This window comes from Colobus angolensis, unplaced genomic scaffold (assembly GCF_000951035.1).
Source record: "Colobus angolensis palliatus isolate OR3802 unplaced genomic scaffold, Cang.pa_1.0 Scaffold5, whole genome shotgun sequence".
Taxonomy (NCBI): Eukaryota; Metazoa; Chordata; class Mammalia; order Primates; family Cercopithecidae; genus Colobus; species Colobus angolensis.
The window spans coordinates 12,976,748-13,004,396 of NW_012118487.1; the positions used below are offsets into that span (position 1 = coordinate 12,976,748).

The window sequence follows — 27,649 nt, forward strand, 5'->3', positions numbered from 1 at the left end:
CCTCCCGGGTTCACGCCATTCTCCTGCCTCAGCCTCCCGAGTAGCTGGGACTACAGGCGCCCGCCACCTCGTTCGGCTAGTTTTTTGTATTTTTTTTAGTGGAGACGGGGTTTCACCGTGTTAGCTAGGATGGTCTCGATATCCTGACCTCGTGATCCGCCCGTCTCAGCCTCCCAAAGTGCTGGGATTACAGACTTGAGCCAGCGCGCCTGGCCTGAAGCAAACATTTCATCTGTTACTGTCAAGAGCTATCCTAAATGAGGCAACAATATTCAATGATAGTTTCTAAAAGAAGTTAATTCCTCTCCAGCTTTACAGTACACTTAGCCTCCCCAATCTCCTTGGCCAATCTCCAAATCAATAAACAACTAGTTAAGAATTATCTGGATTGCTCAGAAAGAAACCAAATGCAATTTAATTTTTTCTTTGAGATATAATATTTCATTAACTAAAATTCTTCCAAAGTGGAACATTTTCCCTTTAATTTTTAACCTCTCACATGTCATAGTTACTTATATGACATATAAGCCCTCACGAATTAAAAAATTCCCAAAAGACAATAAGTGGTTTAAATTTCTGGAAATTTAAGTATCAGTTCAAACGTCAAACTGTGATAAGAAGCATGAGGGTTGGCTGTGCACTGTGGCTCACACCTGCAATACCAGCACTGTAGGAGGTTGAGGCGTGCGGATCTGATGAAGTCAGGAGTTCGAGACCAGCCTGGCCAACATGGAGAAACCCCGTCTCTACTAAAAATACAAAAATTTGCCAGGCGTGATGGTGGGCACCTATAATCCTGGCTACCCAGAGCTGAGGCACAAAAAATTCTTGAACCCAGGAGGCAGAGGTCACAGTGAGCCAAGATTGCACCACTGCACTCCAGCCTGCGTGATAGAGAGAGATTGTTTCAAAAGAAAAAAAAAAAAAAGCCTTAGCATTCAGAAATATTTGAAAATAATTATTGGAATAATTACATTTACATGTTCAGTTTTCTTACTGAGGACAAATGTCAAATACAACTAATTTTTTTGTCAATAATATCTATTCCTTTGTTCTTATTTACTAAACCATATCTTTTATCAAATGCCAAGCTACTACATGTTAATAGTTCATTAAAAGTGTCAAGGGAAGTGTGAACTTTTAAACAGATTAAATTTTTAAATATGTGTGTGTATAACTAAAAATCTAGATATCTTTAAACTGGAAACACTTGAGGTAAACAAACTTGGTTCACATAATTTGTTTACTTTGGTAAAATTTGATCTTACACAGGTCCGAAATAAATCTTTTTTTCTTTGTTATTTCTATAACATTAGTCCCAAATTACCTATGATATTAAAAAACAAAAAAACAAAAAAAACACTGATTGATGGGAGGTAAACAGATCAACCCTGATAGTGTCAGATGTCGCTATCATGAAAAGTACTTGTATGCAAAATGAAGCTGTTAGGCCTCTACAAGCATCAGTATGATCCTGAAACTTTATATACAGGGCAAATTTTACTATCATTTTTTCAATTCTAAATCATTTTTAAAGCATCTAGTTTTATGCCCAAAAGTTAGTATCATTTTATTAACAGTAGCTATTGTTTTCATCTTTTATGATGTTTGTGGATTCCGGTGGGTTTTATGTATAATACATATATACAGGCATTGTGATGGCTTATACATGTACATATACATCCACTTCCAAAAATATATCTCTGAAACTATATTACCTTACATATATAATTCTCTCAATAAAGCCCTTCACGCTTCTACAAATGACCTCTGTGTTCTTAAATATACCATAAAACCTTGTAAAAACTTATGCTAAGTGAAAGAAGCCAGATGCAAAAGGTCACATATAGTGTGATTCTATTTATTTAAAATATCCAGCGTAGGCAAACCTATGGGGACAGGAAGCAGATGAGTGTTTGCCAGAGACTAGAGGAGGAGGAAAGGAGAACACTAACTGGGTACAGGATTTCCTTTTGGGGTGAAAAAAATGTTATGAAACTAGGTGGTGGTGGTGATGGCTGCGTAATACTGTTAATATATAAAACATCTCTTATGATAAATGTTATGTGTATTTGACCATGATTTTTAAAATTTTAAAAACACGCATTAACAAAATAGAATACAGTTTACATCAGACATTTAAGGAAACACACTAGTTGGAATGTCTTCAAGAAAATTATTATTCTATGACACTATTATCCATCTTAAAATTTTGAAGTATCTCTCAACTTTTCTCAAAATATTTTCTTCCCATTACTGGGAAGAAATTCTTAGAATTCTGATTTGAAGAGCATTTGTAGTGTTGATTGATAACAGAATGTTCCAAAGACCAAATGATACGTCATTTCCCCAGAGACTTTTACTGTTTCAGGAGCCAAGTCATATGTTCCAGCAGTAGAACAATTGTTTAGTGAAGGTCCAAAAATAATAGTAAGCAGATACCCACATATTAAATATACAAAATGAGGCCAGGTGCAGTGGCTCACGCCTGTAATTCCAACACATTGGGAGGCTGAGGTGGGCAGATCACCTGAGGTCGGGAGTTCCAGACCAGCCTGGCCAACATGGCAGAACTCCATCTCTACTAAAAAATTCAAAAATTAGCTGGGCACAGTGACAGGTGCCTGTAATCCCAGCTACTCGGGAGGCTGAGGCAGGAGAATCGCTTGAACCAGGGAGGTGGAGGTTGCCGTGAGCAGAGTTGGCACCACTGCATTCCAGCCTGGGAGACAGAGCAAGGCTCCGTCTCAATAAGTAAATAAATAAATAAATAAATAAACAAAATGCAAAATAATGTCTTACGTGTAAATGATTATGTTTATTTTAACATGCAAATTGTGTAATTAACATCAAGCAGCAATAAAATCAATCCACAGAGAATATTCTGTTGGAATGAGTGGATTTGTGATGCAAATTTCAGGTCATGAACAAAAGTATTAATGGACTTCCACGTCCATGTTGTCTAAACCAGGAGATAAGATTCCTCTTCCTAGTGGGTATAACGCAAAATGGAGTGAATTGGAGCTTAGGAGCTGAGAAGGGGGCAGAAAAATGATGTAGAAACTTGCTGTGAAGGACAGAGTGCGGTCCACCTGGTTATCTAGACTTTTTTTTTTTAAGGCTGGAAATTAGTCATACAATTAGCAGACAAAGGAGAATTGAGGAGAAGTATTAAGTGAGCATCAAACACAGAAGTGGCTGGTGGATGAATGGGGGCTTGTGGAGCACGGCTGTGCAGCACCTTAGGGGGAGAATAACTTGCTACCGTGTGACTCAAGAGCAACAAAAATTACTACTTTTCATTGACAGCAAGCAGCTACTGGGAGTACTGGCCCTTTGTAGGTGTTCACACCTACATCGAGGCACCCACAAACTGAATGAACTATATTAATTGAAATCAATTTCTTTCAACTTCTGGAAGAGTGTTTCCATGAACTAAGTTACCTCTCCAGAAATTATTGCATTCGAGTGTACGGAATGGGTAGTATTCTTAATGGAATATAACTTTGTATTGTTTTTGCTAGTATTTTAATTTTCAATCTTATATTTACGCAGAGGTTACTAAATGAGATATGAAGAGTGTTATTTAATTGATCCAGCACATTTTATGTTCTAATCAATCCCTCTTAATTGCATGTTTCCAGAACTGGTACACAATTAGATTGCTTTTGAAAAAAATTTTGGAATTTTAAAATCTTCTTTTTTCCAAGAGAATAATTGTACATATGGATAATGGAGAAATCAGAGGGAGATTTAAGATAACTTTTTTAAGCCTCTAAATAGTTCTTATAAAATGACTTTCTTCCCTGTTGCTTTCGAGAATTGAAAGACATTTTCCCAATGGGCCATTACTGCAGAATCGGTGGCCCCAGACGACCACCCTCCCTGTGTCGGGGTTGTTAGAGCAGATGGTATAGGCAACACGGGAGATATTAGAGAGATGATGTTAGAAGCAATTATCGCACCATTGGGTGTCAGTATTCTGTGTTTCCTGACGCATGGGAACCTGTGTTGTACAGTGCTTCCGAACTGTAACAGCTTATACAGCTAAACCAGTGAAACATTGGTAGGGAGTTTGAACTTAATTCTTGTTTATTTGACAAAGGTGAGTTATTTTCTGAACATTTTGAAACTTGCCAAGATCTCTGATTAGGATTTTTTTTACAACAAAAAGAATTCTGGATTACTTTTTCCATCTGGCTATGAATCCAGTGGTATTTGCCTTCAGCGTTTTACCCTCTCCAATGACTGGCCAAAAAAATCTATTGTTTTAGAGATGTCTTCAAAAACTGTTAATAATATTGTATGCAAATCAGTTCAAAAAGATATAATCGTTTCCTATTGCTACTGTAACCCATTGCCACAAATTTAGTGGTGTTTCTGTTCTTTTATGAGATGGTCAGTCAGGCGTGGCCACAGAAGAAACAGGGAGACTCAGGAGAAAACACAGCTTATTATACTCACAGATCCTAGAAACAAGAGGCACAGCATCCCATGCAGGACCATCTGAGAAAGACATCATGGTGGTCAGGAGGCAGAAGGTAGGCACATGAAAGTTTAAGCCACAGCCTTTACTGGGGTTTCCTCTGCAAAGGCAGGCAAGGCAAAGGTGGACAGTTTATTTAAGGTTGCCTAGCTTGAATAATTTTGCCAGGATTTGGGCTATAGAGATGGTTTCTAGTTGCCTGGTTCCCAGCCCAGAGATGACTAAGGCACAGGAACACTGTCTTCCAGGTGCACTGGCTGATAGAGGAGGGAAGATTCTGAGCTTACTAGTTTGTTTACTCAAGACGTGCTCCAGGCTGGGCCCTCTGCTATCTCTGAAATTTGACTGGCACTGGGAGAGGTAGTCTCTCCTCAGCCAGAAGGGTTTTTTAAGATGTCAAAAAAGCACAACATACAGAAAACTTTAAAAATATTTATACTGCAAGTGGCTTAAACAACACTAATGTATTACCTTCCACTTCTCAAGGTCAGAGGCAAGTGTGTCTTGCCAGACTAAACTCCAGGTGTCCACAGGGCTGTGTTCCTCCTGGAGGCTCTAGGAGAAAACCCATTCTTTTGCTTTTACAGCTTCTAGAGGCTGCCCACATTCTTTGGTTCTTTCTTGACCCTTTTCCTCCAGCAGATACCCAGTCAGTTTCACCTCACACTGGGTTTTTGGCACTGACTCTCTTTCTCCTCTTTCAGCTATAAGGATTCTTATGATAACAAGATTTCTTTTGGTATACAATTACATACATAATATATATGTGATTAAGTATAATTTAATAACATAAACATTATTGAATCCTTTACCCAGACTTAGAGTTAAAACATTACCCATATTAAAAATACTTGTATAATCCACTGTCTCATTCCCCAGCATTTCCCTAGGTAATCACTATCATAAAGTTGGTGGTTATAATTCTACATTGATGGATATGTATACATATATACACACATACACATACATACACACATACGTACACACACATAAAGATATGTATAAAGAGAGAGAGAAAGAAATTGCTTGGTTTTGAATTTTACAAAAATGGTGCCATACGTTGTATCCTCAGCATTTGCTTTTTTCTTTATACTGTTTTACATTTATAAGATTCATCCTCATCATTGGAAATAGTGGTAATGTATTTTCATTACTAGATATTTGATTTTATTGACATCGCACAGTTTATTACGCATTTTTCTGCCAATGGATGTTTGTTGGTTCCAGGTTTTGGTTTGGTTTGGCTTGGTTTTTCATTAGAGCTAACAGTGTTGCTATAAATACTTTTGTATATGTCTTCTGTCGCACAAACACAAAGGTTTCTTTAAGTTTTGTATTTTGAACCAAAATGTTTGTATCCTGAGTATGCACACATCAAATTTATGTTACAATGTTAATTTTTCCATTTTTTTTTTTTTTTTAATTTTTGAGACGGAGTCTCACTCTGTCACCAGGCTGGAGTGCAGTGGCATGATCTCAACTCACTGCAACCTCTGCCTCCTGGGTTCAACTGACTCTCCTTCTTCAGCCTCGCAAGTAGCTGGGACTACAGGCGCACGCCACCATGCCCAGCTAATTTTTGTGTTTTTAGTCGTGATGGGGTTTCACCATGTTGGCCAGGATGGTCTCGATCTCTTGACCTCGTGATTCACCCACCTTGGCCTCCCAAAGTGCTGGGATTAAAGGCATGAGCCACTGAACCTGGCCATTTTTTTCCATCTTTTTATGCTTTTCGCAGCAATGTATAGCGCATTATTTTGCCCTGTATTTTTGATAAATTCTGATATCATCAAAAGTCTTATTTTTAACAGCCCAGTAAATATAAAATGGTACCTCATTAATATCTTAATTTTCACTTGTTTGTTTACTAATGTGGTTGAACATGTTTTCAGATACTTATTGGATATTTGCAATGCCTGCCTAGTAAAATGTTGTGATTGTTTGGGCCATTTTTTCTACTCATTTTTTTCCTCTTTTTCTCAATTATCGCTATGAAATCTTTTAAAGCATGTTAATAATCAACTGTCAGTTGCATATGTGGCAAATACCTTCTTGCAGTATAATTTATGTTTTCATTATCCTTAAGTGACCTTTGGATGAACAGAATTTCTTAATTCTGACATCACGGAATTTATTAACCTTTATTTTATGATCAATATTATTGTGCTTTTTAAATAATTTACCTAACTCAAGGCCACATAAATACTCTGCTGAATTTTCTTTTAAAAAAATTTTTACCCATCATATTTGAACTTTTAATTCACTCCAAGTCACCTTGAGTAGCGTCATGTTGAGATGTAATTTAACCTTTTGCCATATACAAAATGTGTTGTACAAGGCCCTTTTCTTCTTCACTCCGGGGAATTTTATTACAGGCAAGTTATTTCAAGCCTAGTTACTAGGACCTCTCTTAGGGAGGTACTATTTTGACTGTCAGTTTACTTATCCCTTTCTTTACACATTTTCACAAATGGCCAAAATTCAAAAATCATTAACATAGTTGGTTGCTGGGTATAATGGGATACTGTGGCTATGAAGAATCAGCCTTAAAAAACCATTTTTGAAATGCTGAAAGTGGTTATTTAATAACTTTACATCTCAATGCCAATCTGCAGGCAAAGCAAAACCAAAACTGTAAGGAGTAGTAAAATCTTAGTTTCTAAGGTTTTCAGGACATCATTATTTTTGTGTTGCTTTGAACCCTGGCCCTGAACCAAAGTATAGAAAGATTTAATGAAGCTAATTAACATATTCATCATCTCACCTCTTAATATAATTTAGGAGTGAGAATGTCAAAAATTTCTTCTTTTAGCTATTTTGAAATATACAATACATTATTATTAACTGTACTTACCATGCAGTACAATAGACCAGAAAATCATATTTTCTATGCTGTCACGAATTCTCTTAGAGTGGTACTATTTGGACGGTCAGGTTACTTGCCCCTTTCTTTACACATTTTCACAATGGCATCCAGTGGCCTCATATGCTTCTTACTTTCCTAAACTAAATGTATTAAGAGACAGAGATATTTCTGAAAGAGCATCACAGTGGGTATAGAGCATCACAACATTTGGCCTTGGTGACAGGTGACTGTTGCTTTTTTCCTTGTATTGCTTAGAAACAGAAGCTGACAGATACTTAGCATCTTTTCTGGTTCACATTTGGAGCAAAAAGTGTTCCCGGAAGAACTGAAAATGTATCTGTAAAGTTTATCACTAGTACTAATAACATAAGGATAAAGAGATTCTACCCAATTTTATTACATATACTGCAACTTAAAGAGTACTTTTATTTTAGCCTAAGTGTGGGGAACAGCTGCAGAGAGTTCTAAATCAAGAGATGTGACAGCAAAAAATACTTCAAACAACTTGATTATGTGTCTTATAAATCAGTACAAATGTAAATTCTTTACTAGTCAGTTATCTTTCCTGGCAGGTATGATTATAATTTCACCTTGTTCAGTCTTCTCTTGCCTATAAAGCAGAGAGAGACTGATTTGGTCAATCACTGATTCCTTTAGTGGTATTGAGGGCCCACACTGGAGAATGGCGAAGGAAACAAGAACTAGCCACCAACCATGGAGCTGTGCTTCCTGGTGCCCTGGACTACAGGCTAAGAGAAGATGACCTGTTCTAGGCTGGTAGACGATTGTTCGCATATCCCCATTTACAGGTTCTGTAGATCCTTGTGGCGGGTGAGATTTCCACAATATCATTAGCTTTCTGATAAAAAGTTGAAGTGAACTCTGCTCCATTGTCACTTTGGAAGATACCTGGGGCAGCTAGCAAGCAGAAAAAATATTTTCTGGTATGTAACCTTAGTTGCAGTTAGAAGATAGTCTCAGGGCACAAATATTGATCAAGGTGATGTACAGATGTGTAACATTCAGTACAAACTCTGACTTCGACCTACCGATAACATAAGCAATCTACCTGCTCTGATATCATTAAAGCATTCGTTGTGATTGCCTGGTTACAACATTCTGATGTCTCATAATTTGGTATTCAAGAAATAGAAAAATAGATGAAAATTGACTTTCAGTTCTTATGAGTATCTTCAGCCTTGGCTATTTTGCATGCAAATGCAGTGGTCTTTAAATGTTTGCTTTGATCATGCTTACAATGAGATCTATATTGATTTTATTGGCTCATTTCAAAAATCTAGAAAAAAGTATTTATAAAGACATATGTGGTACTTATTTTCACATACTGTGTATATACAAACACTACACATATACTCAGCTGTCAACATTTGTCATTCTACACATTGCTCCAAAATTGTGAGCAAGAATTTGGTGGAAATCACTGACTCCTTTTAAAATTAACTATGAAAGATCTAATTGGGAAATCTCATTAGCCAAATTTTCTTGAAGTATTATTGACAATAATTGTCCTTTATTATTCTTTCATTATTCTAAAATCAGCTTTATTTTTCTTAAATTACTTATTTCATAGAACTTACATGCTATGTTAAACATGAGAAAATGTGCTTTCATTGTGAAGAAGTGTATATGGTCATTTTTGTAACACAGAGAGCTTTTAAGACAAGTTCACTAAACATATTCTGGATGTTATTGGATATCTACTAAAATAAATTATTCTAAAAATAAATGCAAAGATGAAAATATCTTTCTCTAAGTGTCTAATAGCATTCCAGCATTTTATTCTGACAAAGCAGGAAAGTAAAATTTGAATGGAACAACAAGTTTTACACATGCTAAATTGTGGTCTTTTCTTTGGAGGCATATAGGTCACTGAAGGCATGTGACCAAAGCCTCAGAACTAGGATGACTCTTCTAGGTGGTAATCAGTGAGGATCCTGGGGGATGGAAGTACCCGAGAATGTCATTGATTCCTGTTGTAATTCAGAAAAACCCGAATAACAGTACGTAAGATCCAAAACTCTTTTATAAGACTTTATTATTTAGAGGAGTTTTAGGCTGACAGCAAAATTGAGAAGAAGAAGGTACAGAGATTTCCATCCTCCCTCTGTCCCAACACTTGTATAGCCTCCTCAATTAACTATGCAACCCATCCCCAAGAAGGATACATTTTCTACGGTTGATGAGCCTGCACTGACACCACATTGACACTATGGGTTCTAAACTTTTTAAAGCAGGGTTTTTTTTTCTTTCTTTTGTTCTTTTATCATAGGATTACAGAGTGAATATCTTTCTTCGTCAGAAATGGAATGATCCCCGCCTCGCGTACAGTGAGTATCCTGACGACTCTTTAGACCTCGACCCCTCCATGTTGGACTCCATTTGGAAACCTGATTTGTTCTTTGCCAATGAAAAGGGTGCCAACTTTCATGAAGTCACTACAGACAACAAACTGCTAAGAATTTTCAAAAATGGAAATGTTCTTTATTCAATAAGGTGAGTCGTGGACTTAAATTGCCAATTTCAGTGAAATAGAATATCATGGTGTTTTGTTGGTTGGTTGGTTGGTTTGGTGACAGTTTTGAAATTTTTGAGCAAGTGCTATCATTGTTGCACTTCAGTTCCTCTAATATACCCTTTCCCACATATGTCTGATGAACAGTAACAGACCCAAGTCCCAGATTCAGGAACTATATAAATAATTCTTGGAAATCCACTTTTTAAACAAATGGTCCTGGTGATTCTTAGTATCAGCCAGGTTGTCAGGAATCTTAAAGGCAAAGTGAAAGGCATCAGAATCATACATTGTGATAATATTTTTATGTATATGTGTCTTCTGCAAATATGTATACATTAAGAAATGTTTAGGTTTGTTCATCTGAGATGCATTTTACATAGATTATTTTTCTGGTACATGTTTTGTTAAAATATCCTTGAGCTTCTCTGGTCATTCTTTTGCATTTTTGCCTTAGCGGTTCAATTTTCCCCTTTCTAACATGCTGCAAAGTGGTGATTTGTTGATAAACTTTGAACAAGGCAGGAAAGAAAAAAATCACGATACTATGTGAAGGTGGATGACAAAACCTTTATCATGATCCCTAGAAAAGATCTTATTTACATTTATGTTCCTCATTATTGACTTATCAAGAGAGCATATAGCATTTAAAAATAATACCAATATTGAATAATAATTAATACCAAACCATAAACACTAATAAAAAAATTTGACAGCTGAACTCTAGGATACATGTAACTTCAGCAGTTCATTAAATATGAAAGAAATTTAGAGTCAGTAAATAGCTACTTACAGGATACACTTGATGATTTTTGTCACATCTGAAAAAATCTTCTAAAATGAAGTGATTATTTTAAAAATTTCCATAATTGTTTTTCTAATTTTGTTCAATTGTGAAGAACAGGACATAAGAACAGAATTCATGTTATGTTTCTTAGGAGAGGGAGAATATGTTATACTTCTAGCAAGAGCCAAATATTTAAATACTTTTATCTCCAGTAACATATATTAAAAGGCATCAAGGTAGGCTTAATATTGAGGTCTTAGGCTTAAAATTTAATTCATTCTATTTTATCTCTCTCTTATCTTCTCTTTTGTAAACTTCTCTTCTCATCAGGAATGGGGGCATTTGATTTGGAGTTCATATGCCCAATATCAGGGATAAAATAGTAGGATTCTAAAATGTAATCTTAACAGCTTACTGATTTTGAAAATTTTTTTCTGCAAAGTGGTTTTATAAATAATGCTTTACTCCATGTCTACTCTTCCTCTCTGCATCCCAATGTACTATGTCTGCTTTTCACATTTACCTATTTCATGTGAACAGATTTCTTTTCCACACATTTATTGATTTGATTTCTAAAAGTGACAGGGTGACATCACTCTATTGTGAATAGATCTTTTCATCAGAATTCTGAAAAACAACTAATATGTAGTAATAAAATCTTGAGTGATTAACTGCTACATATGACACAAGGGAAGATTTTGGGTTCCACCACTAATAAGCCCTATATTTTCATATGAATGAATAAATTAATGGTGAATTCCAGGTCTATGCAAGAAAATTTTGCACCTTTTAAAAAAATTACCAAAAATCTCTCCCCTCCCTCGCCCCACCACTAGATATCAAAAGATAGTAAGAATTCACTTCTAGGAAGATGAAACAGACATAGTTTTTTCTATTCTACTTGCTAAGTACAACTAAAAACGCTGGACACAGTATGTATAACAAACTTAGGGAGATGCCCAGTGCTGGACATTAAGCACAGGCTGAGTAAGGACCTTGGAACCCGAGAAACAATATGGAGGTGAATTCCCAAGATTTTCCTTTTGCTTCATATACCCTAGACTTGAAGATGAAGAAACTGGCAACATGGTAACATCAGCGGGTACAGACAAAAAACAAAGTCCCAACAAAAACCAAATTTCTCTAGCAAATCTAACATTCTCTAGAGGTTAGGAAAGGGGAAGCCTAGCAAGACAGAAAAGCTTTAGACAACTGCTCTACTACAGCCCAACACCGCAGGAAGAAATGCAACCCCACTTAAGACAGCAAAGCCCAAATGGAGAGCCCAGACTTCCAGTTTTACGAGGTGGTATTGAGGTACCATCACACCTAACTCCAGATGGTGTCAGGAAAGCACAAACAATGAACTGGATTTCCATGCCTCACCATCCTATAGTGAGCCTCATACCTCACAGTGTCAGGAAGCCACATAGAGAGCCAGGAATTCTACCCTTTCCCTGCAGAAACAAGGCATACCCTCCCTCCCTGCTGGGGCGGTTTTAGAGAAGACTTAGAGGACAGTCAATATTTTCAACATCACCTAGCAGTTATGAGGCCACTCCTACCATAGTATCAGTGGACATCATGCTTACAGGTGGGACATCCAGGGATAAGGAGAAGCCTGTCCCCTCACAGGCCTGTATAGAGAGTGATTAGGAAACAGACACAAGATAGCACCTTCCCTTGACAAAGCAGAGCACTGTCAGAGAAAATCGAAAAAGTTTAAATAAGAGCCAGACTCTAATATAATAATATTTATATGTCTAGGCTTCAACCAAGAAACATTCATCATACAAAGAACCAGAAATCAGACAAAGAACCATAAATGTTCAATAATTATGGAAAAAGGCAATCAACTGATGGCAACATCAAAATGGCAAAGATGAGGCCAGGAGTGTTGGCTCACACCCTGTCATCCCAGCACTTTGGGAGGCTGAGGCAGGCAGATCGCTTGAGCCCAAGAGTTTGAGACCAGCCCAGGCAACATGATAAAACCCTGTCTCTACAAAAAAAATACAAAATTACCTGGGCAAGGTGGCATCCACCTGTGTTCCAAGCGACTAGAAAAACTAACGTGGGAGGATCTCTTGAGCCTAAGAGGCAGAGGTTGCAGTGAGTCCAGATCGCACCACTGTACTCCAGCCTGGGTAACAGAGCAAGTCTCTATCTCAAAGGAAAAGACGAAAATGTTAGGTATCTGGCAAAGACTTTAAAGTAGCCATGATAAATTTGCTTCAGTGAGCAATTACACATATGCTTGAAACAAATGAGAAATTAGCCTCAGCAAAGAAATAGAACTATAAAGTGAAACCAAATCAAAATTTTAGGCCTAAAAATACAGTAATTGAAATGAAAACTCAGTGTATGGGTGGAACAACAAAAAAACGGAGAAGATAGAAAAGAGAATCAGTGAACCATGAAACAGAACAACAAAAATTACTCAATGTGAGCAACAGAGGATGAATAGATTGGTGGTGTGGCCTGGGAAATAGCCTCAGGGATCTGTGAGATTACAACAAATGATCTAACATTCATGTCATCAGAGTGTCAGATAGAGGGGGAAAAGGGTATGAAGCTAAAAAAACTAGAGAAAATAATGGCTGAAATGTTAATAAATTTTGCAAATGGCATGAGACTACAGATTCAAGAAGTTGAATTCCCAAACATGATAAATCCAAAGATGTCCATATGAAGACACATAATCCATAAACTTCTGAAAACTAAATACAAATCCTGAAAGCACCTAGAAATTAATGATGTCTTATGAAGGCAAAACAATTAGAATGAGAGTAGATTTTTTTAGATGTCATTGAAGCCCGAAAGAAGCTACAAATATTTTTTTAGGTGCTGAAAGGAAGGAACTCTCATCTGAGAATCTTGTACCGGGGAAGATATCCTTTGGGAATAAAGGGGAAATCAAAACATTATTGGATAAAGGAAAACAGAGAATTAATCACAAGTGAATCTACCTGGAAATTATGGCCAAAGAAGCTTTCTGAAAAAACGAAAATGATAAAAGAAGGAGCATACGAATATCAAGAAGGAAAAAAGGACACAGGAAGCAAAAATATAAGTGAATACAATAGACTTTCCTACTCATTTTGAGTTTCCTAAATTATATTTGACAGTTCTAGCAAAAATTATAAGACAGATGTAAGAAGAAAATGAAAGAAACAAATGAGAAAACATTTTTTATAAATGCATTGACAGAAGTTAACAAGACCGGGAAGATCTCAAGTTGTCTAATATCCTTTCTGTGGTCACATGACTTGACGTTAACTGGGAAGATGATTTGTCAAGATACATAAAAATATGAAACTCATTTATCCTTCAATTCAGCATTTCTGTTTCTAGGAATCTAAATTACATACGTATGTGTAGATAAGATACCTTTACAAAGAGACCCACTGAAACACTGAAATAGCAACAAAAATGGCCTTTATATGTTCACTGATAAGAACATGACTGAACACAGTGATAACCCCATATTATGAAATAACTTTCATGAGATAGACCTGAATGTAAGCCTACATGATATATTTCAGTTCAAGAAAAATGTTTTGTATATTTTTATTTAAGGCATACACACACACACACACACAAATACATATATGCATAACTATGTATGTAAAAATATACATATATATGAATCTATACAAGAAGTTTACATGAACCCCAAACAATTTAGGAATGAATAGGAATAGTGGAATTTGGGCAGGAATAAAGGGGAACTGTACATTTTGCTATATGTAATTTTATATTGTTTGAATTTTTCATAACAAGTTATGTATTACTTATGAATTAAATACATATATTTTAAATTGTAAAGTCTCTTAACATGAGGTCGTGATTCTTCACTCTTCTGTGCTGTGGGTTCATGAATGTTATCAGGGGACCCATGACAGGGTATAAGTAAAATAAGCTTCATTCCTTCCTGCTAAGTTAAAAACTATTTTTGTAAAAGGTGTCATTTTATTTTTAATTATATTTTGAAGTACTGTTTCACTTCAGACAGATTTGGGGTTGCATAGGTTGCAAAAATACATCACCAGGTAGCATGGAATAGTCACTTTGCAAAGATAGAATGTCTAGACTATTTATTGAAGTTGTGTGTGTTTGTATGTAACGTATCTTACAAGATTATCAATATTTATTTGTTTATTTTGAGTCTTATTGGAGTTGGATAATGTCAACATAAAGAACATACTACTGAGCTTTTAGTATTTCTCTGATCATTGAGCAAAATACAATATAAAAGCTAGACTACTTTTTGTGTGAGGGTCTTCTTGCTAACAATATGTCATCAAAGCCGAAAGTGCTTAACTCTGTCCATCCTAAAAATTTGTCAAATAGGATAGATCTTGTTATTAAGAAGATTTCAAGACGATAGTTGTACTAAAACCCTTAACTGTGCCAATTCAAATGAATTATATTAAAAAATACTAAATTTATTGTATTGAAAAGTTAAATAATTTAAATACAATTAATGAGAACTTGCTACTATGTCCCTTGGAAATGTTCAAATATTTTCTGTCTTAAAGTATTGGAATAAAACTGGAATTATGTCTCTTATAAATGACATCATTCATTATGAATTGCTCACATTTCTTCTAATATTTTGAAGAAAGGTATGAAATAATTTAGAAATGCATCTTTTGTCTTTCAGTATGAATTCAAATGAAACAGATGGTTTTTCAGCTCCTAGTTTTTGTTTGCTATATCCTGGCTCGCACAATCAAAGAAAAAATTCATTTTTTCTGAGTTGTTTTTGGAAATCTCACAGGACTTTGAAATCTTCAAATGCTTTAAATCTTCAGTTTCTTTGTTAACAAAAATTGTGCTAGAAAAAGAAAAAATCTTGTTGAATTTGCAAATGGAGCATCTGTGATGTTTCATGAGAGATCTGGCTTTCCTGCTTTTTTTAAAGAAAGAAGCAGCAGGTCCTTGCAAAGACGACTAATTGAACTTCCACATTTATCTGTATTTCCTCTGAAACCCCATTAAAACAAGGAAATAAATGGAATAAAGAATAAAAATGTCATTAACACACAGGAGGATGAAAGTATTGAGGAAGAAACAGCAACAGATGAGTGATAAGATATTTAGGAAACTTAAAATTGAATGCAGTTGTGAAAACCGACTTAGAGATAGTGGAAACCTAAATCAATGTTGGGGAATTCAAAAGGGAGAGAATAATTAATCTTTTCAAATTTTTAGGAATGTAAGGCACCTGGGACTTCAGAAAGTAGAGGCCAGAAGAGATCTAAAAGGAGTATAATTTATTGAAGCTTTGTAGGAAAAGTGGACCCTCTCCTCCTGATTTCCTTCCCATGCGTTCAGGTTAGAGACTGCCCTGTTTACATTTTGAACTCAGAAGGAAGCAAGAGGTCAGAAGATGCTGGAGAGGCTCTTTCAAGAGCTTTAGGCATAGGGGTTCCAGGCACAACTGGTACCTGTCATGAGGCATCACACCAAGAAAATAAGAATGACAGGACCCCTTTGCTGGCCCTAAAATGCTGAAAGGCAGACTTAAACTTTTTCCACTGAGCAGTAGACAAGAATACAGATGATAGATATAGATAGATATAGAGATAGATTATACATGTAGATACAGGTATAGATAATATGGCTGTCCAGAGGTTCTCCAAATGCCAGAATCTATAGATATTTTCTCTTAGGCAAGTTAGTTTCCATATATATATATATAATATATAATATATAATATATAATACATATATAAATACAATATTAATATATAATATATAATACATATATTTTATATATACACATATGTACATATATACAGTCACATATATTTTTTATATACATACATGTATATATACACACACACACACATATATATATACACACATTGTTTTTTCCTGTTGTATGACATTTATATCTGTCTTAGATATATAGATATATATGTATTTGGAAAACTAACTTGCCTAAGAGAAAAGATCTACATTCTGGCACTTGGAGAACATCTGAGCAGCCACATTACTATCCTACAGTTAAGACCATTACTCAATGAGCCATCTGCTACTAACTGAGCTCCAGGTAGTTTTTAGTGCCTCATTCTTAAATATATTTAAAATTTTATGAACTATATAACATAATTATTACCTATATTTGTGTGTTTATATATGTGTGTGTATATATGTCATATATAACAAAAAATTATAAAAGAACTACAATAAACTATCAAGCTTAATCATGAACAAGAATTATACATTTATAACATGTAAACACTGAATATTAATTTAACCACAAATGTTTATATAATTCATGAATGTCACTTAAAAGTTCACACAGTTCTCACTTTGGGAGGTCAGGAGATGAAGACCATCCTGGCCAACATGGTGAAACCCCATCTCTACTAAAAATACAAAAATTAACTGGACATGTTAGCACATGCCTGTAATCCCAGCTACTCGGGAGACTGAGGCAGGAGAATTGCTTGAACAAGGGAGGCAGAGGGTGCAGTGAACCAAGATCACACCACTGCACTCCAGCCTGATGACAGAGCAAGACTCCATCTTAAAAAAAAAAAAAAAAAGTTCACACGGTTCTATAAAACATATGAAAAACAGTTGTACTTTTGCCTTGCCCATCCTTACCCCCAGTTCTGGCTTGTCAGAGAAGTAACCTTTGTTTAGCTATTTGTCTACTACTCACATTCACATACTTAAGTTGCTGTAATATCATGTTTGAATTTTAAAATATTTGAAATTGTCTATTAATTCTCATAAAGGAAAAACAAGAGTTGATTTCCCTGATATGATGCTCCATGTACATTTAACTTGCTACCACTGACTTTGGGAACCCACTACTTTTATAACAAGCTGTAAGCAAGCCTTCTCTTTGTCCAAGTGAAAGATATTCTCATCTCTCAGAATTATCAGCTGCATAAACAACCCTGGAAAATGGCTCAGATAAAAGAGTGATCAGAGCTTTGTAGTCTTGGTATACAAGCTAGAGGAGTTATAGGAGCACAAGAGGATCAAGGAGAAATATATCTCCCAGCCCAGATCAAGGGTCTGCTATTGACTAGCTGTGATTTGGGTTAAGTCTCTTTACTTCTAAAAGGCTCATTTCTTCTTAGATACATGGCAGTGGCAATACTAATTACCTTGAGCCTGAAATAATGTATTAAAATACATTAAATAAAGCACCTAGCATAGTGCCAGATATACAATAGGCACTAAAGTTATTATTTTTACCTTTTAAGAAAAGTATACATTCTGTTTTTTTCCAGAATCCATAAACCAATACCTTATGGACTCTTAAGTTAACATGTCTCAGTCTCAATTTTTTCACTTGTAAAATGAAGATGGTAATATCTTTACCACAGAAAAATGGAATCACATCATAGGCAGTTAAATACGATATACTTTCTTACTTTACTAATATTACTAACAAACCCAAATTTTCTACTCATAGTACAGAAGCATTCTTGCATTAAAAATCAAGTCATGGGAAGAAAATTTATGTTAAAGATGCTATGCACAGCAACTTGACAAAGATCATGATATAATTTTAATTTTTATTTAAGCTAAATAGAGTAACTGTGAAATTTGTGAAAATAACTAAAGTTTACTTGTATGATAATAGGTATTTTTGACATTGACAGCCATTAATTTTTAAATAAGAAAGCAAACTTTTTTTGACAGTTGCTTTTTTAAGTGCTATTTATTCAAGGGAAATCAATTTACAATGCTATAAAATACATGTCGTCAGAAGAATTTGGCATACATGTAATTATGTATGTTTTTCTGAAGTGGTCCATAGCTTCATAAAGAAACCATCAACAATACTGTGATTGTTTTGGTGATGGGCTGTTGAGTTAATGATGGTCTCTACGATCCGATGACAATTAAACTCCAGAAATAGGTTACAGAAGCTGATTCTAATCTCCCTTCTAGTGCTCCAGCAATCTAATCTCTCCTAAGAGTGATTTACTCCTTACAAAATCATTCATAATGGTATACCAAATCATTCAAATATATCAAATTGCTGGGGATACCCTTATATTTTCTATAGTTTAACTACATTTCTCTGATTTCTTTTGGAAGAACTATTTATGCAGGTTTTTATAAAAATTATTTATACATGTTTTATTTTAAATTTAATAACTGATATGTGCATGCAATGTACAATTTCTTGTATTATAAGAAATACAAAATTTAAGATGTCATATTAATTACAGAACTCATTTTAATGAAAATGCTTCAATGCTTTTGAGAGACAGTATACTTAAAGGTTAAAAGCACGAAATCTAGAGCTAGAACCCCAGGGCTGCAAATTCAGCTGTAACAATTTTGGCTGTGTAAATGTCAGGTGAGTTACTTAACCTCTAAGTTTCCTCATCTTTAAAACAGGGTAATATCGTTTACCTATTCTTGGAAATTTGTAGTGTGGAGTAAATGAGTTAACATACATAAAGTGCTTAAAATACTGTCTACTGCACAGTAAACATTGTCTAATAGATGTGTTATCTAATATGATATTACAGATAATATAGATTAAAACTGATTAAATTGCTAATTGAGTTCATTGTTTTTATGACACTAAACAGAAATATTAGGATCTAATAAAAATACTCATTTATATACAAAGTCTATAATAGAGTCAGCAAACATTTTTTAATTCAACTAGTGGTTGAGATAGACACATTAAACAATGCTTGTTCAAAAATGTGCAATAATTGAATTTTAATGAGGTCAATTGTTTGTCACGGGTTATTATCAGCTTTTTAAACATTACTGTTTCACAAAGTACTAATGTTAAAAGTCTTTCCCAAGACTTCTTAAAGGAAAAGAAGAAACGCCATATCCTGTTATGTATCTTGTCTCAGAAAGAGAACTTAGTGTCCCTCTTACACAAGTAAACATTCATTGCCAAAACAGTAGAATGTGATTAATTGCCTCTTGATTTAGTTTTCTTTTGATGTGGTCAAGACATATCTTTATACATAGTGTTTTGATAAAGAAATTCAGTATCATACCCACCAAGTTGACACATGTTTTTCAATATGCTGTGAAAGGAGCAATTGTGTTGTACCTTAAACAAAAAGAAAGAAAAGTCGATGAATAGATTTTTTTCAGGATATGATTTATGACAGAAGTCCTACAAGCTGTGTTTTTCTTTGCCAAATAATTCCTTTCAAGTGCTATTTTTTTTAGAATTATGTAATGTCTCTTTTTTTATGCCAGAAGAATAGCCAGGATATGAATTTGACATCGCATGCATGGTGAGAGCGTGGAAAAGATTCTGAGAATGCTATTTACTTCCAAACAAAAGGTCACAGAATTAATTTTGCAAGTCAGCGTTTGAAACTGGCTGTCTGAGAGCCTTGGATATACGGAAAATTAATGTGTGTACCTTCAAAATTTATGTGTGCATACACTTCTAATAAGCCCTTTCACAAGGCAAAGAACACTGTGTCCACCTAATTTTACAATTGCCTTTTTAAGAGAGAACTTTGTAAATTTACACAATCATACTTAACCTAGCTGAGCCAGGAGAAAAATCCCTTTTGAATATTGAACTCTATGAATTATTCTACTGTGTTATGGACTCTGACTTGAATGAATTAGCAGATTATCCTCCTAAGACTCTTAAAAATTCAGCAGCTTCACTGTCCATTTATGTGTCCCAAATTATGTTAATTGGAACTAGCTCACCAAGCATAATCTCTGTAGAATATACATCATTCTAACTTTATGTCTATGGTCTACATAAAAATGTCAGCTTGAAGAATGTGGTTGTATTTAGTAGAGCTGCAGGCTATTTTTTGTTAAAGCTTAAACAGTTCTTTTTTCTTCCTTTCTTCTTTCTTTTTCCTTCCTTCCTCCTTCTTCTTTCTTTCCTCCCTTCTTTCTTTCTTTATTTTTTCTTCTTTCTTTCTTTTTCTTTCTTTCTCTCTCTTTCTCTCTCTCCCTCCCTCCCTCCTTCCCTTCCTCCCTTCCTTCATTTTCCTTCCTCCCTTCCTTCCTGCCTGCCTTCCTTTCTTTTTTTTTTTTGTTAAGAGACAAGGTCTTGCTCTGTCACCCCGGCTAGAGTTCAGCAGTGTGTTCCTAGCTTACTGCAGCCTCAGCCTCCTGGGCTCAAGTCATACTCTTGCCTCAGCTTCCTGAGTAGCCAGGATTACAGGTGCACATGCCACACCTGGCTAATTTAAAATATATATATATTTTTTGTAGAGATGGAGTATTTTTATGTTGCCCAGGATGATCTCAAACTACTGGGCTGAAGCGAACCTCCTGTCTTAGCCTCCCAAAGCTCTGGAATTACAGGCCTAAGACACCACACCTGGCTAAATAGTTCTTAATATGTAATTTAATTTAGTCATCTTTGTGCCCACACTATAGAATTTGGGGGATGAGTAAATGAAGGGGTCTAGCAGTGGTTGAACATACTAATAATCACTAATAACCACTGTTTGTTGAGTGTTTGCTATGGCTTAAGCACTTGTCTAAGCGCTTATGTGTGTTAATTCATGTACTGCTCATAGCAACTCTCTGGAGTATGTACTATTGTTATCTTCATTTTAAAGATGAGAAAACTGCAAAATAGGGGATTTGAAGCAATCTGCCTAGGGTCAGGAAGTTTAAGTAAACTAATCCACCTAGGGTGCTCATGAATACAATGAATTTCAATGGGAATATTCTCAATACAAGAGGCTTGCTGAAGAGTCCTCAGAAAAGAACTTCATTTGAACAAACTTGAGTGGACCCCACCATCTCTTTCTCAGGTCTAGGAACTACAAAAACTACCCTGAAGAGATCTGGGTAGAATGCTTTTCCAGCAAAAAGTATTCAAAGGTGATGAATTTTCTGGAATATCAACATACTAATTCTCTCTGGAAGTTGGAGGAGAGCCTTTCCAATGAGCAGAATACTGGTATACAGCATCTAGGTTATCCTTTGTGTGAAGCCAAATCAGAAGTTTGTTTGATGAGCATAGAATCAGATCATGAATATTCTAAAGGGCTATTTCCTGACCCTAATGATTCCCTTATCCCCACACCAGGGAACGTGAGGCTGAACTTTTTAAGTCCTCCAGATTCACTTTGCTAAATACACTGCTGGATGTTCACTGACAACGTCAGGGTCGTTAGAATGATAACTGAAAGTTACATATGATTGCTCCTTCGCCACGCTGCTTTTCCACGTTTAGAACTCCAGTGCCTCTCGAATATTGCATGTGATTTGCAAGAAAAGATATCTTTTGACGTTTGGCATTAATTTTATAGGATCCAGTCTCAAATTTCTCTTTGGAGGGTGTTGTCTTGGAATACAGACATTTTCTAGACATCCACAGCCCTTCTACCTGAACAAATAAACGCATAGATATATAAATATGACAGAATGTTTATATTTCAGTTGGTGCAAAAGTAATTGCTGTATTGCCAGCACTTTTCATGGCAAAACCCACGATTACTTTTGCACCAACCTAAGATATGCAGCTATCCAACCCCCAGTCCACCAAAGCCAGATTTGTGTATAAGGGCATAGCTATTTTATAGTAAGTAAGGTACATAAGTTGGAGAAATTTTTACTTAAATCTGAGTTAGTCATTACCAAAGCAACATTGTTTCTCCTGTACAATAGAGTATTAATGTAATGTCATAAATTTCCTTTAAAAATAATTACTTTCACTTTCAGATTAACATTAACACTTTCCTGTCCAATGGATCTCAAGAATTTTCCCATGGATGTACAGACATGTATAATGCAACTGGAAAGCTGTAAGTATGAACCACTTACTTTTTAAAATACTTTTACAATATAGTAGATACAAACTTTGAATGCCTAAGATGGCTAATTTATTTTGTAATCATTTTGGTCACGTATTTACTGAATAGGCATATAACCTTTCACCAGGTGCTGAAAATAATGATACCTACCAATACATGCACTCTGCACTATGAGAAAGAAACAAATTGAGGATCTAGAAATAACAGATTTTTAAAGCTTGAAATTTAGATACATGTTTCCATACACATCATCAGAAGTGAAAAGGATGGCAATCATTAAAAACAAACTATCACTGATTTATTGGGAGCCTCTTATCAACCAAGTGTCTATATATATTTTTCTTATACTGACAACAAAGATATTGTTATCCCTGTGTTTTCAAATGTGAAAATGGTCATGTTGAATGATTGAATATTCGGCTCCAATTCACAAAGGTGACCATGACAAACTGCCTCCAAACTTATGCTGCTTCCGATAACCAGTGTTTATTATTTTAATGTCACTCTGCTGGGTATGTTATGTATGTTATCTCAGAAGACAAAATTTCTCACACTTTCTCACAGATTTATTTAAACTTTCAGGTATTCCTCTAAATTTCTTCTTTCAAAGTAGACCCATATGCCTCACTGATTAAGGTTAATACAGGTGAAATTTTCACATCCTACCCTTTCTCTGATCTATATAATCAGACCTAAATTAATTGTTTACAGTGTTTAATCTCATATGAAAATTAAGCAATATGCAATATTTTCTCTTATGATAGTATGTTATGCGAGGGGGAATAAAAGGACTGTTTGACCCATTCCTTGAGGAAAATTTGAAGGCCGATCCTCAGACTCCAGGTGTCAAAGACAAGGCTTGTAGTGTGATGGAGTTGTCACTAGATGGCGGACCAACTTTGTGGGGCAACGTGACTATCGCCCTCCCTCTCCCACTGGGTTTTACTTAAGAAGTGGAAATATGAATTTCTCTGATAACTCCTCCTCAGAAAATTTAAATTGATTATTTTTATAAGTAGTTCTTAAATAATTAGCACACATATGGATAAAGTTCTCACGTAAATGAGAGGAAATAAAATAAATTAAAATTGGGGGAGCTACTCAGCAATCAATCTACGTGGGGAGAAGCAGCAGAGTCGATTTTGAAATTGAAGAAGGGCAATTTGAGGACAGGCTGATTGTATATCTTGGTTGAAAAATTAAGTACATTTAGGGCATAGAGTTTAAAAATGTGCACGACCCTCTAAGTGGCACCCTAATTACTAAGTCCGGGGGCGGGGCGTGGATATTAATCATTAGGTGTGAGAAATGGTTCAACACGTAAGGGGCAAGAAAATTTGTTGGGTCCTTGCTGTACCTCTTAAAGATTATTTTAGTTAAATGAACCACGATTATTTAAGAAGTTTTCATAATTTTCCAGCAAAAAGAACAGAAAGTAGGACAAAGCACACTTATGTGGAAGGTAGAAACAGGAGAGGTTGATTGACAGCGGACGTGAAGTCACTGACTTCCTGTGTGTCCGAGCGAAAAAGCTTAGACAAATGGGATCAGTTGAGAAGCACTGATGAAGAAAGGGAACAGGGGATGAGAAACAAATGTTGATGGGACAATTGATAAAATCCATCTTAATATGTTTGAGATCTGGGAAATTTAGGTCTAAAGCCAAAGAGGGAGTGAAAAGTGAAGATCAACTATTAAAAGCCATATACAGAGTGGTTCAAGGAATCAGATGAAATAGCTGAAGAGGAGAATGTAGAGGAAAACAAAACACGAACAAGAACAGACCCTTAAGAAATGCCTGCATTTAGAAGTTGTTGGAAAAAATTCCAGACAAAGGCAAGGACGGCAGATTCAATCCTTGAAGAGATTCAACCTCAGAAGAGAAAGGACTGTGAAGGAGTTCTGTGTAACAAAATCAAATGCTGCAAAGAAAGTTTTGTAAGGTTCTTGAAAAAAGCAACTGTTACTGTTAACAAAGACAAATGTGATTAGACTAATGATGGTCAAAGCTGGAATCTAAAAAGGTTTTGTTTTTTTTTTAGGTGAGTGATGAGGAAGTGGGAGCAGTGAGTGAAATCTCTTATTCCAAGAATGTTACTTATTAAAGATGAGAAAAAGTACAGTGCCTGAGGGTTGGTTAGATCACTGGGCTTCTGTTTTGAGTAAGGAAAGCTTACTGGTGCTATTTTGCAGGGCACAAAAGCTGACATAGTAAGACCTCTCATGTGTCTGCCTTTCTCAGAACATTTCTCAACATAAGAAAAGAGAGTCTCTTTTCTTTTCCCCTTTGTTTCTTAATTCCTCTATAAGAAATATGAGTGGGTTGTTCAAGGGGTTGTTTAATATTTCAGTCATTAAGTACTTCCTGCTCTTATTAGGAATTAATTTTAATTTAGCTCACTATAGAGACTTTGTTTATTAAACTCCCACAGCAGATGCTAATGTCAGTCAAAGTAGAAGCTTCTGAAGACTTTTTTTTCTTAAAACTTTTTTAGGACAATTACATATATATACACACACACATATAATATACAATACATACATATATATTAAGAAATTACCTACATTTCTGTGTACATATGCATATACATGTATATATATTCATACATACGAATCTACATATATGTGTGTATATATATGTTTTAAGAAAAATTTATATCTGTTTTTTTCTTTCTCTTTAAATAGTGGCTAAAATGTCAAGATAAAAGATTGTAAATCAGTGGAACCCACTGGAAAGTAGGCAAAAAATGTTTAACCTACTGGAAAGCAAGAGCTGTAAGAATCCCAGGGTCCACTTTTGAGTGAAATCTGACTGCAAAAAGGAAGAAAAGAAAATGTTCAATAATATTAAGACATGGGAAGCAGGCAAAAAGGAAACATAATTTGAAAGCAAACACTTTAATGGCTTGTAATGGTACAATTTCCTTAAATTCAGTAAAAGTTCAATAAGTATATGTCAATGGTCAAGACTGTTCCAAGTGGCCTGGGAAATATTCTTTCATTTAGGCATCAATTGAAAAATATTTACCAAATACCTAATATATTCCACATATTATGTTGGGTGGTATAACAACAAATGAAGCAAAAAAGTCTCTGCTTTCAAGAATTTCAGAGCCTACCTGAAATATAATGATATAAATTATATTTATGCCAATATAATAATTCAATTAAAGGTAATAAGCAAATGTTAATGGTATACTGTTAAAACAGAGGAAAAAGTGAATAAGAGAAGAACAAAATTAGCAATGAATAACTAACTTAGAAAAGACTATCTTGTCTAAACTATCAATGGTCCTATGCCCTCAAAAGTACATATTTACGACTTATAATTGAAACCATAGATGATACAAAATTCCTAGTTAGAGGAAAATAAATTACTGGGGAAGAGGCTTATGCAAGGAAAATCCAGGGTAAGAGAAGACTTAATATTAGAAATTGATGAGAAGAAAAAAAGTATGAGTTAAGGATAATATCAAAGAATAAAAATAGAATAAAAGGGTTAAATTCACTTAGGAAAAAAGAGATTCTCAAGCTAGGTGTTAATAAATACCAAGATCCAACAATATGTTGACAACTAGACACTTTCTAAGAGTACCACGCAAAAAAAAAAATAATAATTTAGTAAAGAAAAATTTTAAAAAATGTATATGTGAGAAATGTACCTTGAAAAAGTCCAGAATAATTTTAATCAGAAAAAAATTAATGTCAGAAAAAAATTATGAGGCACAAATACTTGAGTAGCATGCTGGTAAAAAATCAATATACAGTGGCTCATGCCTTTAATCCCAGCATTTTGGGAGGCCAAGGCAGGTGGATCACTTGAGGTCAGGTATTTGAGACCAGCCTAGCCAATATGGTGAAACCCCATCTCTACTAAAAATACAAAACTTAGACAGGCATGGGGGCACTTGCCTGTAGTCCCAGCTACTCGGGTGGCTGAGGCTGGAGAATCGCTTGAACCCAAGAGGCAGAGGTTGCAGTGGGCCAAGATGGCACCACTGCACTCAGCCTGGGTGACAGAGTGAGAGTCTTTCTTAAAAAAAAAAAAAAAAAAATTGATATATAATTAGGAAAATATAAGTATTTAACCATATAACTTCTAAACATTAAGCAAAAGCAGGATGAGCTGCATAAAAAACAGATAAATCAACAATTTACTGGATTATACAGGCACAGTATATTTGAAAAAAACAAATCATAGAGAGAATTCTTACTGTTTCTTCGTTTAATTTTGTTTTTACCATATGAAAACATTTACAAAAATTGATTATGTTATACGCCACGGCGGAAGTTTCAGTAACCTCCTATGAATCAACACGTAATAAAATTAGAAACCAATAACAATAGAGAATTACTGTAAGTTACTACAAGTTCCCATACATTATTATATATTAATATACACTTGCATAACTGGAATGAAAAACATGTACTAAATGACTATTTGTTTAAAGGTGAAAATTAAGAAAAATTTGATGTTGTTACAATGAAAGCGCAATATATCAAAATCTCTAGATACAACTAAGCCAGATTTTTTTTAGTAGAAACTATTTCACTAAGCATTCTATTCAAAAAGAATAAAAAGACACAACAGAGTATCCAAAGAATCACAAAAACCCCAAAACTGGTACTTTGAAAAATCTCAGAATCTAGACACGTCCCTGGAGAAATAATTTAAATTAAAAAAATTAGGTTGATTGAATATAAAACATACAGAATGAAGAAATAGAAACAGTCATAGTATGCCAGGTTAAAAGCAATGAAAGAAAATCCTGATCTATTCTATCTTTTTCAGTCATGGTTATGGAAAGGAAACTCAGCCAAAACCTTTATTTGAAAACAAGAAGGAAGCCTGGGGGAAAAACATCCACGTAAATAGCTAACTTTGTTATAAATTAATGAGAATTTCCAAGAGCAGAGATAATAATGATGGGAACAACAGAAAACATTTTGCAAACCTGTTCAAATATTTGCTATATAAAAAGAAGAATTATGCATAAAGATGATTTCCTCAAGTTTCCTCTCAATCAGGAGAACTGAATATTGCTATGTCTACATTAATCTGAAAAACAGAAGGCAATTCATGGAAAAAGTGGGTCAAAGCTGATGTCTGTTTAATCATGCTATGTTTTTTTGTGAAAATATATGTTCCATTAACAATTTACTTTGGGTTATGGGAAATTTTAGGATAGAGCTCGAATTAAGAATGTTTGTGCAAA

General features: G+C 35.0%; 1 protein-coding gene across 2 annotated transcripts in view; it reads left to right on the forward strand.

The window, feature by feature from the left end:
* Positions 1-27,649, forward strand: part of GLRA3 (glycine receptor, alpha 3) — a 171,280-nt gene that overhangs the window by 84,711 nt on the left and 58,920 nt on the right. For both annotated transcript variants that reach the window (XM_011959590.1, XM_011959591.1), the window contains exons 4-5: positions 9,643-9,866; positions 22,342-22,424. In XM_011959590.1, the coding sequence (XP_011814980.1) occupies positions 9,643-9,866; positions 22,342-22,424 (307 nt within the window). The remainder of the gene's footprint in view (positions 1-9,642; positions 9,867-22,341; positions 22,425-27,649) is intronic.